The sequence below is a fragment of the Cicer arietinum genome, chromosome 1 (assembly GCF_000331145.2).
Source record: "Cicer arietinum cultivar CDC Frontier isolate Library 1 chromosome 1, Cicar.CDCFrontier_v2.0, whole genome shotgun sequence".
Taxonomy (NCBI): Eukaryota; Viridiplantae; Streptophyta; class Magnoliopsida; order Fabales; family Fabaceae; genus Cicer; species Cicer arietinum.
In genome coordinates, this window is record NC_021160.2 from 18920215 (window position 1) to 18934308 (window position 14094).

Consider the following 14094-nt stretch of genomic DNA (forward strand, 5'->3'; position numbering starts at 1 on the left):
TTGATATATACTATTCTTTTGAAAAATATTAAATACGTAAATTTGAGAGTAGTAATTTCAATATTCGTATTCATATATGTTAAATACGTAAATATTTATACGATTTGTACTGAGTTATTAAAATAAATCAATAAATAACAAAATATAATTGTTATGATTGTGCCTCAATTAAAAATCATTAAAATATCCTTAAATATAAACCATGAAATATTACAAATAAAAATATTTATTAACTCAAATATTCTTAGACAATGCACCCTTTAATTTGTGTGCTTGGTATTCGTAAGAAACAGAGTACTATATTACATTATGTTTGATCCAGTTCTCGAATCTTTGATATAGCTTCCGAATATACGAACAACTCGTTTATTTTTTTGTGGATTTATGGTATATTTATCTTTATTTACAACAACTCATTTTTAATTCTTATTGGAATAATGACTTTTTTTTCTTCTGTAATTCACATGGTCAATATTTTGAGTTTTTCTATTGGAATTACAAAGGTTTTAGCTTTTTAAAGATGGAGTGGAAGAGGAAGATAGTGAAGAGAAAGGTGATGAAGAGGTAAAAGATGAATATTGGATCTAAGCAAAAACTAGTTTTAACTTTGAAGACTATGAGTGTACTTTTTCTAAAACTTAAAAAATCAATATGAAAATCGTTTGCTTTTATAATTTGTCACATCAGTACTGATATACACATCAACATTATAACTGCCACGTGACATTTTTTTACAGAACTAATGGTAAAATATATTTTTACAAATGGACAATATCATAAAGGTTAACATTGCAAACATAGTGTCACTTAAAAAACTTAATTGGTTAAAAAAAACATTAGAACAAATATAAAAGATTAAAAGTACAATTTAGCCTTGATTTTATTATTGTCATTTGAAAATTAATTTTATACCTCTTGTGTGTGAGTCTCTTATGTATGTTAACCTTAGATTATTCTAAATTTAGCATTCTATTGAAATATTGCAATTTTAGAAGTTTTTTATTCTTATTTATTTTTCAAGCAAAACAAATAATTTCAACTGAACCAATATATATATATATATATATATATATATATATATCATCAAATTAATTTAATTCGGGTACATTGAACAAAATAAGAAGCAAAACCAAATTAATTCAAGTAGATTTGATTGGTTTAGATTTTTTTTTTTTTTGTTAAAAATCAAATCAAACCTATCCGTTACATCTCTATTCACATCATATATATTTGTGAAGCTAACTAATTGGTTAATGAATTTCAATCACAAATAAATCATTTGAAAATAATTCAAATTTGAATTCTGAGTAAAACAATTATTTCTTAAATTTTGTTGATTTGCATTTCGATTTTGAATTGTTATAATGTCCCTATAAATTAGATGATTAAATTAAAACAAACAAAAAGAATATAGCTTAGAATTGAAAAATGGACTCGGTGAGTATATTCTCCTCCAGGGTTAAGACCCCGCTGAGTCAACTCACCCATCTTTTCTTTTTAGACGAACTCACCAAATGTTTCAAAATTAGGTGAAACCCTGCACAGTTATCATCAATCACGTAAAACTTAAATGAATAGATGTAAATTAATTTATTTTACGGCACACCTTAATAATAAATTAACTTCTCAAATTAATATATAAATCATACCATTTAAAAAAACCACTGATCTATACCGTAAAAGTCTACTTACTTTTTTACAGAGACCGTTTTAGTATACTAATTGATAAGCATTAGTAATTATTAAAAAATACATAAGAATCTTGTAAAAGGAAAATTATAATATTAATATTAATTATAAGAAAAAGAAAAAAGAAAAATCGGTATAACGCGGCCGGGTCGAGTTGAGTATCTCACCCAGTCATTCAAACGCGACTCACCATTCCTAAACGATTTTCGCGTCCGCCGCTAACAGCCGAACGATTCCGGCGCCGTCAATCTTCCACCGCATGCACCCTTTCTGAACCTTTGGTTCACTTCGATCTGGATCGTCTTCCGTCGAGGTTGCTTTCTCACTTTCTCTTTTTTAAACGATCGAGCTCCTTATTCTATATCTTCTCCTCGTGATTAATAATATGTGCAATTCTAAATAATAATATAAGGAAATTGTGATTAAAGAAATTCTGTTCTTGTTTTCACTAAATTTTCTCAGATTGTATTTATTAATTATTTTACTTCTAGGTTATTTGAATTGTTCAAATTTTGTTTGAGTATGTTTAGGTTTTAAATTTGATATCTCTAGAATTTTTACAGTATGTTTGGCACGGATGCAGCGTAAAATTTGAATTTCTGAATTTGTAGTTTTTTTTTTTTGAAGAAAAAAAAATTCTGAATTTAGAGATTTAGCTATAAAATGTTCATAAAAATGAACAAGTAATTAGGATAAAATTTTCATTTGGAAAAATAAACTTCCATAATTTAATGTTTTTATAGATAAATGAATAAATGATTATAAGAAATTTTTCCTTCACCTATCCCTCCCAAGATAGCATGATAAGAGAAATTCTGCTATAGTCACATAAACACCAATGAGTGGTGAAAGCATTGAGTTTATTTTTCTTCCTATTACTAAAATCTCACAATTTGGGTAAACTAAAAATTAAATTGAGGACTTAGAAGATTTTTGAGAACTTCGAAAAATGCTTCAAATCATTTCACTTTTTATAGTACTCTCAAAACCAAGAAAATATTAGCCATAAGTTTTCATCTCCTCTTGCCTCTAAAATTACTCCTCCAAACAAGGTGAAAGATTACCCTCATTTTTTCGTCCCATATTCAACCACTAAAGTCGTCCACTCCATTCCTTTCATATCTCCAAACAAAACTTAAAGAGTATTATGGACTGTCTCTTAGGTGAGTGATGAGCGACTACTTAGTGAATGCATAGGGTGAATGAGGCAATGAAACATAAATGGATGTTTATAAGGGAAAGATGAAACCTTTGAGTGTGCCTAAATCTGTCTCTGCGGTAAACAGTGATATGTTCTTTTATATATTGCCTGTTACTGTGCAAAACCAAGCTAATAAAAATCTCAATCCTTGTTCAAGTTTTTAATTTGCATCCTATATTTCTTTGAAGCTCAGAAATATGGGAAGCTTACAATATTTCCAATACATTATGATTACTGGAACTGGGGAGGCTCTTGGATTACTTGATGTACTTTAGTAGTTGAATTTTCATGTGCCTTGTGTTCACTAGACATTCTTATGCAGGTGGAATTATGATAGCTCTGTTTTGGATGTAATGGCTCCAATACGCACCACTGGATTTGTTGATCCTGGTTGGGATCATGGCATTGCTCAAGATGAGCGGAAAAAGAAAGTTAGATGTAATTACTGTGGGAAAATTGTTAGTGGTGGGATATACAGATTAAAGCAGCATTTAGCCCGAGTTTCTGGTGAAGTAACATACTGTGAAAAGGCTCCGGAGGAAGTCTACCTAAAAATGAAGGAAAACCTAGAAGGGTGCCGTTCTAGTAAGAAACAAAAGCAAGTTGATTCGCAAGCATATATGAATTTTCACTCTAATGATGATGAAGACGACGAAGAGCAAGTTGGGTGTAGAAGCAAAGGGAAGCAATTGATGGATGACAGGAATGTATCTGTAAATTTGACTCCTCTTCGGTCGTTAGGATATATTGACCCTGGGTGGGAACATGGCATTGCTCAGGATGAGAGAAAGAAAAAAGTTAAATGCAGTTACTGCCAGAAAGTTGTTAGTGGAGGTATTAATAGGTTTAAACAACATTTGGCTAGAATTCCTGGAGAGGTAGCACCTTGTAAAGATGCTCCAGAAGAAGTTTATCTTAAAATAAAAGAGAATATGAAATGGCATCGCACTGGAAGGAGACATAGGCAACCTGAGGCTAAGGAACTGATGCCTTTCTATCCAAAGTCCGATAACGAAGATGACGAGTATGAGCAAGCGGAAGATACTTTGCATCATATGAACAAGGAAGCTTTGATTGATATTGATAAGAGATACTCTAAAGATACAGCGAAGACCTTCAAGGGAATGCCCCCTAATACTGGCCCAGAACCAGTGTTGAGAAGATCAAGGTTGGATAGTTTTTACCTGAAACTTCCCATGACTCAGACTCCTCAAACTTACAAACATCTAAAAGTTAAGACAGGGTCCACTAAGAAATTACGCAAGGAAGTTATTTCTTCAATTTGCAAGTTCTTTTGCCATGCAGGAATTCCTTTACAGGCTGCGGACTCCATATATTTTCATAATATGCTGGAAATGGTTGGTCAATATGGACAAGGATTAGTATGCCCGCCCAGCCAACTTATTTCTGGTCGCTTTTTGCAGGAGGAAATCAATTCCATTAAGAATTACCTTATGGAATATAAGGCTTCCTGGGCAATCACGGGTTGTTCTGTAATGGCTGATAGTTGGAGAGATACGCAAGGGAGGACAATTATTAACTTTCTTGTTTCATGTCCTCGTGGAGTATACTTTGTTTCTTCAGTTGATGCCACTAATGTGGTAGAAGATGCACCAAATTTATTTAAGCTTCTTGATAAAGTAGTGGAAGAAATAGGTGAGGAAAATGTAGTGCAGGTAAAATGTTCTTTTCTATTCTTGTGGCATCTTCCTTCATCATAAATATTAGTGTGCATCTGTTATTGATCTGGTTCTTCTATTTCACCCATTTGATGTAGGTAATCACCGAAAATACTCCAAACTACAAAGCTGCAGGTAAAATGCTTGAAGAGAGGAGAAGGAATTTATTCTGGATGCCTTGTGCTACCTATTGTATTAATCAGGTGCTTGAAGATTTTCTGAAGATAAGATGTGTCGAAGAGTGCATCGAAAAGGGCCAGAAAATTACGAAACTAATATACAATAAAATATGGTTGTTAAATCTTATGAAAAATGAATTTACCCATGGGAAGGAGCTTCTAAAGCCAGCTGGCACCCAGTGTGCCTCTAGCTTTGCTACATTGCAGAGCTTGTTGGATCACCGAGTTGGTCTTAGACGAATGTTTCTTTCAAACAAATGGATGTCATCCAGGTTCTCCAGCTCAAGCGAGGGGAAAGAGGTGCAAAAAATTGTTTTGAATGTCACATTTTGGAAGAAATTGCTGCATGTGAGCAAGTCAGTAGATCCCATACTGCAAGTGCTTCAAAAGGTGTCTAGCGGTGAGAGTTTGTCAATGCCATATATATATAACGACTTGTACAGGGCAAAACTTGCAATCAAATCTGTTCACAGTGATGATGTACGTAAATATGAACCATTCTGGAAGGTGATAGACAGTCATTGTAACTCTCTGTTCTGTCATCCTCTTTACTTGGCTGCTTACTTCTTGAATCCATCATACCGATATCGTCAGGATTTTGTTGCGGTATGTCAGAATATTGAATATTTTCTATCAGTTGCAAATTTTCATAATTTTTTCAAGTTCTATCCTGAAGTGAATGTCTGGCATGACTATGACTGTAGCATTCTGAGGTAGTCCGAGGGCTGAATGAATGCATTGTTCGGCTAGAGCTAGATAATATGAGACGAATATCTGCATCAATGCAAGTAAGATATCCTTAATGACTGCTATATGATACACAGACATTATTAGATGCTAGCGAAAAGACGAGCATTGACATGCCCGTCTATCCACTTTTTCTGTTGTCTTTTGTTGCATATACATTTTATTTTATAATAATGTGTTTTATTTTAATTTGCTTGTTTTAGTTTTGTAATATCTATTTTATATAACTGGTTCATGATGATGTCATTTCCAGATTGCCCATTATAATTCTGCACAAGATGACTTTGGAACTGAATTGGCAATTAGCACAAGAACAGGTCTCGAACCAGGTAAACTACTGCATTAGATACTTCATGTATTGATTAATTATGCAGAGGTGCGTTGTTAATTCTGTATGAGTTGATTGATTTACTCTACTTTGCTTACGTTACTAGCTGCTTGGTGGCAACAACATGGAATAAGTTGCTTAGAGTTGCAAAGAATAGCCGTACGCATATTAAGTCAGGCATGCTCGTCCTTTGTATGTGAGCATGATTGGAGTTTGTATGATCAGTTATATAGTAAAAGACAGAATCGTCTATCTCAGAAGAAACTTAATGACATTATGTACGTTCACTACAACTTGCGCCTTAGAGAATGCCAAGTAAGAAAAAGGTCCAGGGAGTCAAAGTCAACCTCTGTCGACAGTGTTCTACAAGAGCATTTACTTGGTAACTGGATACTTGATACCACTGCACAAAGCTCTGACAAGGTAATCAGTGTTAACATTAATTGCTGTAAATTGGATTCCTGATACATTTATAGTTTTCTTGGCTATTGTTAAGTTATATTTTTATGCTTCCATGCACTATTTGTAGTCACTGTACACATAACTGATCTGTAATTCAAAGGATTCAAAAGTCTAACCCATTTAGGTCAGGTAGATTGTTTATTTGAGTTATTTGTTGAAACTGTTGGTGTTGCTTGCATGTGACTTTCAGTTACATGTTAGATATTGCATTGTTACAGACAACATAAATCGGGTTTTGCTTTTTGTTTTTGTAGAATATCCCGTTTGGAGTTGAACTAGATGATGAATATGAAAATGATTCAATTGACTATGAAGATGGAGCTGCAAGGCTTCTAAAGGGTTCCCTAGAGATGGTGACAATGGCAGATGGAGCAGTAGGATCATCAGATGCAGATCATGCTAACATGGACGCTGCTTCTGACGATGAGTCGGATCTGAATTATTTTGATGATGATTTGAGTGAGTAATCTAGGTACATGGTTCTCCTTGTGGAGGAATAAGCATTTGGTTGCTGGTTGTGAGCATGAATTACTTGCTACTACCCTGTGAAAAATCAAGATGGGTTATCTTGGTGTGTACAACCACCATGTTCATTTCATCTATTGGAGCATGGTCCGCATTCGATCTGACATGGAATGTGCTAAGATCTTTGGTCAATGGCTGTCCTGTAGCTAATCTTATCCAATGATATCTATTGTAAGATAAATTTTGACATTGAATGATGTACAAAATACTTGATTTATGTGCTCACAATTTACAAAGATTTATCTGTATTTTGCCATGGAAGAAAAGCTGGGGTCTATAGCAGAAATGACTGTAGTTGCAACTTGTAATGTGGACATCCAACGTTAGATTTTATTTTATTTTTTCTTCCTGATTTGCTAACAAAAAGTCTAAGAAGTAGGTGAATTATTTTCCTTTGAGTTGCTATATAAAATGATACATTTATTTTGTAAAATGAAATTTGATAAATTATAATGGTTAGATTGGCAATGGGTAGTTCATTTTGAAACTGTCGAGATCCAAATATTTTGTCAATGTAAAAAGATTTATACAGTCGACAAATTATAACTAATTATATAGGTAATTTTATTAGTAATTATAGAAAAAATTAAATATTATTAATGATGGTTGTGATTGATTTACAGAATTTTCATTACTTTTATAAATAAGAAAGCCATTTAAATTGAATGAGAGACTTAGATAATTTACATGGGTGTATGTTTATATTTGTTATTTTTGGGTGGCAGCAAAACTTTTTTTTTTGGTGGCAGCAGAATATATATAGAGAGAGAGGGCAAATGATTATAGGTAGCAACCTCCATTTGGCACGACACCATACAAAATAACAAAAAGACAATTTATGGACAGTTTCTTATTTCAATTACAATTACATTAAACACATGGAGTCTATATCCAAACGTATAAATAGAATTAATCTAAGTTTTAATTTATCTTAAAAATATTATTAATTCAAGTAACATGTTAGAATTATTGCATTAAAAAAAATTACTGTTCACCTATGCTCTATGTTTTGTCCACCAAAACACTATTTAAGATTTTTTTTTTTAATCCAATGTTACTGTTTTATTTCAAAAAGTGATTAAGAAGGTAGTTTCTTTTCCACTCTTACGTTCTAAAAAAATCTATAAAATACATGTTTTTGAATAAGTATCATCATTGTAAAAGAGTTTTACATTGATAATCAATAAAAGTTATCTATTTTTCTATATTTAACTATTAAAGTGAGGTGAAATAAGATAAATTGATAGAATATATGATTATTATTAAATATTAGTATAAAATTTTTTTATACCGCCTCTTTTTCTCAAAGAATTATATACCTTTTTTATTATTTGAAATAAGAGAGAGAGAAAAAAAAAAAAGGAGTGCAATAGGTGGTGGGAGGTGAAGGTAGAAGAAGGATGGAGGGACTACAGAAGAGACATTAAAAAGAAAATAGAGTTATGTTAGCAAATATCTCATTTTAAAGGACGGATATTTGAATTAAATGTTGTGTGAGATAATCACACATATCTCGACCATGTGATCAAAATCACATAGTTTAGATTGTAAAATTTAAAAATAAAAAAAATTCAATTTAAAATTTGAATCATCTGATTTTAGTCGAATGATCGAGATAACTTGACTGCATAGAATTGTCGTGCACACAATCCGGATCCAAAGAATAGTGCATTCTATCTTTTTCCTAAAATTGATTATTCATGTAAATAATTAAATGATGGCATTTAAGTCCTCTCATTTTCTCATTGCAATAGTGATCATGATTGCTCATTGGATAGGATTGGATAAGTTTTCCCAGGACCACACAAAAATGGCCCTCCATATGCATCAATTTCCTTATTCATTCTAAACAATAACAAAGGGACAAAATCCCAAAGATGGACTGAAAGGCAAAGAAAGGACCTTTACCATAAACAATGTTATGTGTAAAAATATTTACAACAAATTTCTCAATTTATTAGTATAGAATATGATGAAAAGTTGACAACACTTGGTCCTTTTTTTATGTCTTTGTCCTACCATAATGTTTCTTTGGAGTTGAATACCACAAGTCACGACTCTTGAGTGTAACCGAAAAGTAAATGACTTAATTTCAAGGCAAAGGTTCTTGTGAATCTCCCAAACGAGATAGATGTAGATATGCATCAGTCCCTACAAACAAAGAATAAACCAATGACCCTATCAGAATATAAGTAGTCATTATGCTTGTAGAAGTTCAAAAGGATCTCTAACTAAGAAAATTAGCTATGAAGCGCCAACACTAGATAGATACTCACACGTTGGCACTAGTAATAATTTGATAAAATAAAAGTAAATGAATGTAGTCATGTGTGTCAATGTTGTATGAGACACACCTGAAGTGTCGGTGCTACATAGAAAATGACTAATGAGATTATCCTATCAACCTGTAATCCTTTATGTTATGAAGTGGAAATTTTACTCACCATATCCTTCCATAGAGATTATTTGAAGATCGCCTCCAAAATACCGAGCATATAGACGACTAATAGGAAGGCCATATCCATATCCCGCCATTGTCACATTATCAGCTACTCCAAGATCTTCATGCTCATTCAACGGATTTCTTGCAGTACTATACAGATATGTAAAAATCTTTGGCAGGCCACTTCTTGGTATTCCACCTCCCTCATCTGATATCTACAATGTCATTTTTAGACCAAATGTTTTAACAAAGAATCTCGATAATACCCACCAGTGTTGTCAAATAGCGACAATAGCACTATAGTTTTGTGGAATTTGAACAAATCGCTATTGTTCTGCAATACGCTATTCAATACGAAGTGCTGTCAAATAGCAACAACTGGATCATAAAAGTTAACAAGTTACCTTAATGGTAACATCCTCTAATCCATCAGCAACTATTATTCGTATGGGAGGCGAAACTTTGTCAGAATTCATATAACGCTCTTCGACAGCACGCAGCGAGTTCTTAACCAACTCGAATACCATAAGATGCAAATGAGCTGAAACATATCTGTTGTAAAAAACATACAGTAATTATATATATTTTTTAAAACAGAACAGAAATAACTTGACTAAAACTTTAAATCTGCATGAGATAATCATTTCTAGCATTAAACAAAAACAAATGAATTCATGGAAATGAAAAGTATGTAACTCACGGAAAAGTAAAATCAGGATCGCCATAAATATGAATATCAGGGGCACTTCCATATTCGCGACAACATATAGCGCGTGCGTCCTCGCTAGCATTCCTCGCCACCTCCACCGGAGACATTTTTGTATGTATATAGCCTACGACGTGAGGTAGAGGATTTGGATTGTGCAACTCAACATGCTGCCCTGAATTCAACAAAAATGAAAACACATATAATCAATCCAAAGAATCAAAAGTAGTGGTAAATAAACTTCTTATGCTATGTTCGCTTTCACATTTGTTTATGATTCACTGCATGTTCGACCAGAAGCCACAAAGTAAAGCTTCAAATTGGAGCCATTCCACCATTATACCAAACATGCACTGATAGTCTTTTAGAAGATAGGGAGAGTGTTTTCCAAACTAACCTATGAGCATGCGGATTCCGATTCTTGACAGGTAAAAGCGATCGAGGAACTGATGAATCTCAACAACATCTTGATTAACAATCTTTGGATCCATATCCTTCTTCAATTGCTGAACACCTAAGGCCATTGTAGGTACCACATTGTTGTGTCTAACTTTTATGGCCTTGATCACTTCAGTGAACTCTTTTTCATCATTCATATTCTTGATCTCGGAGAATGATCTAATATCGCGGAAGGAATCCACGTACCAATCCCTAACCTAAAATCATAAAAATGTAGCACATAAATTCAATCAACATTTTACATAACATCAGTATTACAGAAAGTCATTCTCCCTAATGTAGCTTGGGAGCAGTGTTCTCAACCGCATATCACATAAAATAGTAATTTGTCCAAATTACTACTACGCTATTTGACAGCACTTTGTTCTAAATAACTTATCATAGAACAATAGCAATTTGTCAAAATTCCGCTACACTATAGCCATAATTTGACAATGCTGCTTGGGAGAGAAAATGTCTAATTTCAAATTTAAAGCATAAATCAATAACCAATCGACATGAAAGCTTAAACTTTTCATTTAGTTGGTTGTTCTTGATAATATACTGTAACCTCTAAGAACAACTTAAGAGCTTTGATTCTGCTAAGTAAAAATTTCAGCGCAAAGTAGCATTGTTCACATTCAAGTTTTGAAGTTGGTTAAGCTTTCTTTAAAATTATTGTATTAAACAATTCTAAAAGAAATAATATTGTACACATTGAAACAGAACAGAACATCACAGTTCACATGCTTACATGCCAAGCAAAATGCAAAATTGGTTTAACAAGACATGATTGTTATCCACAAATATTATAAATTAGAAACCAAAAGCAAATTATTATATTCTAAATGCTAATCCCCAAAAATACTTTTTTTTATTAATACTAATAAGATTAGCTTTTAAAATTGAGTCAACTCAATAATTGCAAGACACAAAAATAAACAAAATAAAACTACAAATTATGGAAACTTGCAAGAAACATCCAAGTCATCCTTCCCCATAAAAAAGATAAGATCAAAAGTTACATTAGATCTCAATTCAGTGATAAGAAAGATAAGATCAAAAGTTACATTAGATGTCAATTCAGTGATAAGAGTCAATTCAGCGATAAGAGTCTAGACTCATAATCTCGAGGAAGGAACATAGTTGATACGATCTCGAACACAATTGTAAAATAGTCATCGTGTCACTGTCACTTAAATGAAAAAAATAAATTATTCTCCCTCGATTTTTTATTTAAAAAAAGATAACCTCAAAGAATCAAAACTATGCTAAAAATCAAAGTGAATGAAATCAAGAACACCATATCCATGAAAAAAAATAACAAAAACCCAAAATTTATTTTTCCATATTACAATGTTATAATCAAAAGGGTACCTTCAAAACAGCAGGTTTTAGTGATAATCCACAAGGAAGACTTTCAAGTTCAATAGCTCTTCTAGCAATCCTAATAGCAAGTTCCTTCTGAAGGAACTGTGCAGAAATCAACAAATTCTTGTCAGTTGGTTTTGAACCAAATTCCATCATGTACCTTAAACTCACACCTGTTTGTTTAAAACAACCCCATTTATGAACATCTTCAATCAAGCTCTTGGAGAATGTTTCAATGGCTTTCTTTGCAGCCATGATGGTTCAAACTCCAAAGTTTCCTCTCTTTTGTTTTAAATTCAATAACAAAAGAATTTGAGAATGAAAAATGTGACCCAATTGAACAATCTAATGAAACTAACATAGAGAACAAGATAAAGGTGATACTAACAAACCACTTTGTAACAGAAAGAGAAAAAAACTGTACTGTAAATAATGAATCATGTCTTTTTTTTATAAACTTTTGTAGAACTATGTTTAATTTTAATGTGGGGTTTTTTCGATAAAGATTGAAACTTTGGTTTTGACGCAAGTGTGGAAATTTGAAGAAGAAGATGGTTCTAATTGTGTTTTTTTTTTTTTGGAATTGAATTTGTGAGATAAGCTTCGTACATGTGTTTATTATATAAGCCCGTTTTTCAAAAAATAAAAAAAAAAATAAAAATAGAATATGCTTTTTTGTCTTTCTCTAATAACAATAATTTTAAAATTCATCTTCGTGGTTTTTAATATTTTTTGCTGAAGTCGTTTTAAATTATTACATTTTTACAAAAGTCATTTTTATATTATTAAATTAAAAAAATGTTGATTCTTGTGTTCGCACCTATGTAGAAAATATACTACGATTATAAACTAATTTTACATTAATACAAAATGAAGCTTTTCTATTATGTCAAATCTCATTATTTTTGGTAAAAATATTTAAACATTTAATTTATATATACTATATAAAGAGTTTTTATATTAACAATTAATTACAACTGTAATATCAATAATATACCTAATTTATTTACATTGATAATTGACAATAATACATCATGATTAAAGTCTTCAAAATTTATAACATAACATATGGCAACATTATTATAATGTAAAACAAAGCTGCCATTAAACTATGTTGATTTTGTGAGGGAACAAATATCTTCTTATTTCACCATCGAATATTTTTTATTTAGTTATTGTAAATGAGTGAGACAATTAAGAAGAGAATAGTGGTTTTTGAAGAGGAATATGTTCTTGTGTTCTGATGGCGTGATTTTGCGTTTGTTATGAATTTCAAAGAAATTCACGTGTATTTTCCTTTCTTAGTTTCATGAGCTTCTTAATTCACACGTCTCGTTGCATTTGCCCACGGTTTTATAATTTTGTATATATTAATATCTAACGTTTATTTATGGTTTACTATTATTCTGTTTTTTCATGTGAAGATTGGTTGCGATATTGCAACATGCAACTAATTCTTTGAAGCCACGTCATTTTTCCTCGTAAGTGTGTAAGAAACACATGTTAATAACTTAATAATAAAAGTCTTATTTTAAATACACTATTTTTGGTTAGGACAATTTTTAAATTTTGAAAGAAATTAAATAAACAAACTACTTTTAAGATAATATTTCTATATAAGACAATATTTTTATATTTTATTTCTTAATATGTGTTTGAAATATTTGTTAATATTTATTTTAGTATTTTTAAAATATATTTTGTATTATATATAATAACTAGACAACTATATATAGATGATCATGATTAAGAATTATTTGACTAATAATTATTTAAAAAAATCACAACTCTTTCTTCTAATCTTGATCATTCATATAGATTGTGTTGTCAATATTTAATAATTTCAGCCGCTCATTTAAAATTTCTTTTATTTAATATCTTCCTATATATATATATATATTATTTTATAGATACCCATACTCAGCTTTTGTTCATGAGCACTAAAGAAATTGTTTTTTTTCGAGGTTTACTATTATGTTATTAAATTTAATTAACGTAAATTTATTGGTACCAATGAGAAAATTGTGGTTTCAAAAAAAAAACAAATGCTAAATTTAAATCACTTAAAATAAATAAATATAAAAAATGATGTGACTTTAAATTAATAACATAATGAAAAATTAAATTTTATTATTCTATCTATTTCATAATAAGTATTGATTTTGTTTATTTTACATATATTAATAAAGGGGTTCGTTAATTTACACTGATTTATTTCTTAGTTGGTATAAATTAGCTATGTACACTTTTTTGTTTCAAAGAAAGAATTCAACTATCTCTTTTGAAAAACAACACAAATGAGAGGTAAAGATGTAATTTATATTTT

General features: G+C 31.2%; 2 protein-coding genes across 2 annotated transcripts; one reads left to right on the plus strand and one right to left on the minus strand.

The window, feature by feature from the left end:
* Positions 1 to 1802: 1802 nt before the first annotated feature.
* Positions 1803 to 7284, plus strand: LOC101500268 (uncharacterized). The gene is made up of 7 exons (XM_004488131.4): positions 1803 to 2002; positions 3213 to 4566; positions 4668 to 5354; positions 5453 to 5536; positions 5749 to 5824; positions 5930 to 6246; positions 6540 to 7284. Exons 2-7 carry the CDS (start codon positions 3244 to 3246, stop codon positions 6750 to 6752), a joined length of 2700 nt encoding a protein of 899 aa, XP_004488188.1. The 5' UTR covers positions 1803 to 2002; positions 3213 to 3243; the 3' UTR covers positions 6753 to 7284.
* Positions 7285 to 8633: 1349 nt separating this feature from the next.
* Positions 8634 to 12363, minus strand: LOC101500787 (pyruvate dehydrogenase (acetyl-transferring) kinase, mitochondrial-like). Its single transcript, XM_004488133.3, has 6 exons — positions 11775 to 12363; positions 10357 to 10615; positions 9954 to 10134; positions 9658 to 9805; positions 9255 to 9468; positions 8634 to 8961 (listed from the first exon to the last, which is right to left on the minus strand). The coding sequence occupies exons 1-6, from the start codon at positions 12021 to 12023 to the stop codon at positions 8903 to 8905; spliced, it is 1110 nt and encodes a 369-aa protein (XP_004488190.1). The 5' UTR covers positions 12024 to 12363; the 3' UTR covers positions 8634 to 8902.
* Between the last annotated feature and the right edge of the window lie 1731 nt (positions 12364 to 14094).

What these genes read in the sequence shown, in the direction of transcription:
- LOC101500268 (XM_004488131.4), top strand. Translation starts at nt 3,244, where the DNA reads ATGGCTCCAATACGCACCACTGGATTTGTTGATCCTGGTTGGGATCAT. An exon ending in AAGAACAGGTCTCGAACCAG is followed by an intron (nt 5,825 to 5,929) that starts GTAAACTACTGC and finishes TTACGTTACTAG; the next exon opens with CTGCTTGGTGGCAACAACAT. An exon ending in CTGCACAAAGCTCTGACAAG is followed by an intron (nt 6,247 to 6,539) that starts GTAATCAGTGTT and finishes TTGTTTTTGTAG; the next exon opens with AATATCCCGTTTGGAGTTGA.
- LOC101500787 (XM_004488133.3), bottom strand. Translation starts at nt 12,023, where the DNA reads ATGGCTGCAAAGAAAGCCATTGAAACATTCTCCAAGAGCTTGATTGAA. An exon ending in CGGAATCCGCATGCTCATAG is followed by an intron (nt 10,135 to 10,356) that starts GTTAGTTTGGAA and finishes TGTTGAATTCAG; the next exon opens with GGCAGCATGTTGAGTTGCAC. An exon ending in AATCTCTATGGAAGGATATG is followed by an intron (nt 8,962 to 9,254) that starts GTGAGTAAAATT and finishes CTTTGTTTGTAG; the next exon opens with GGACTGATGCATATCTACAT.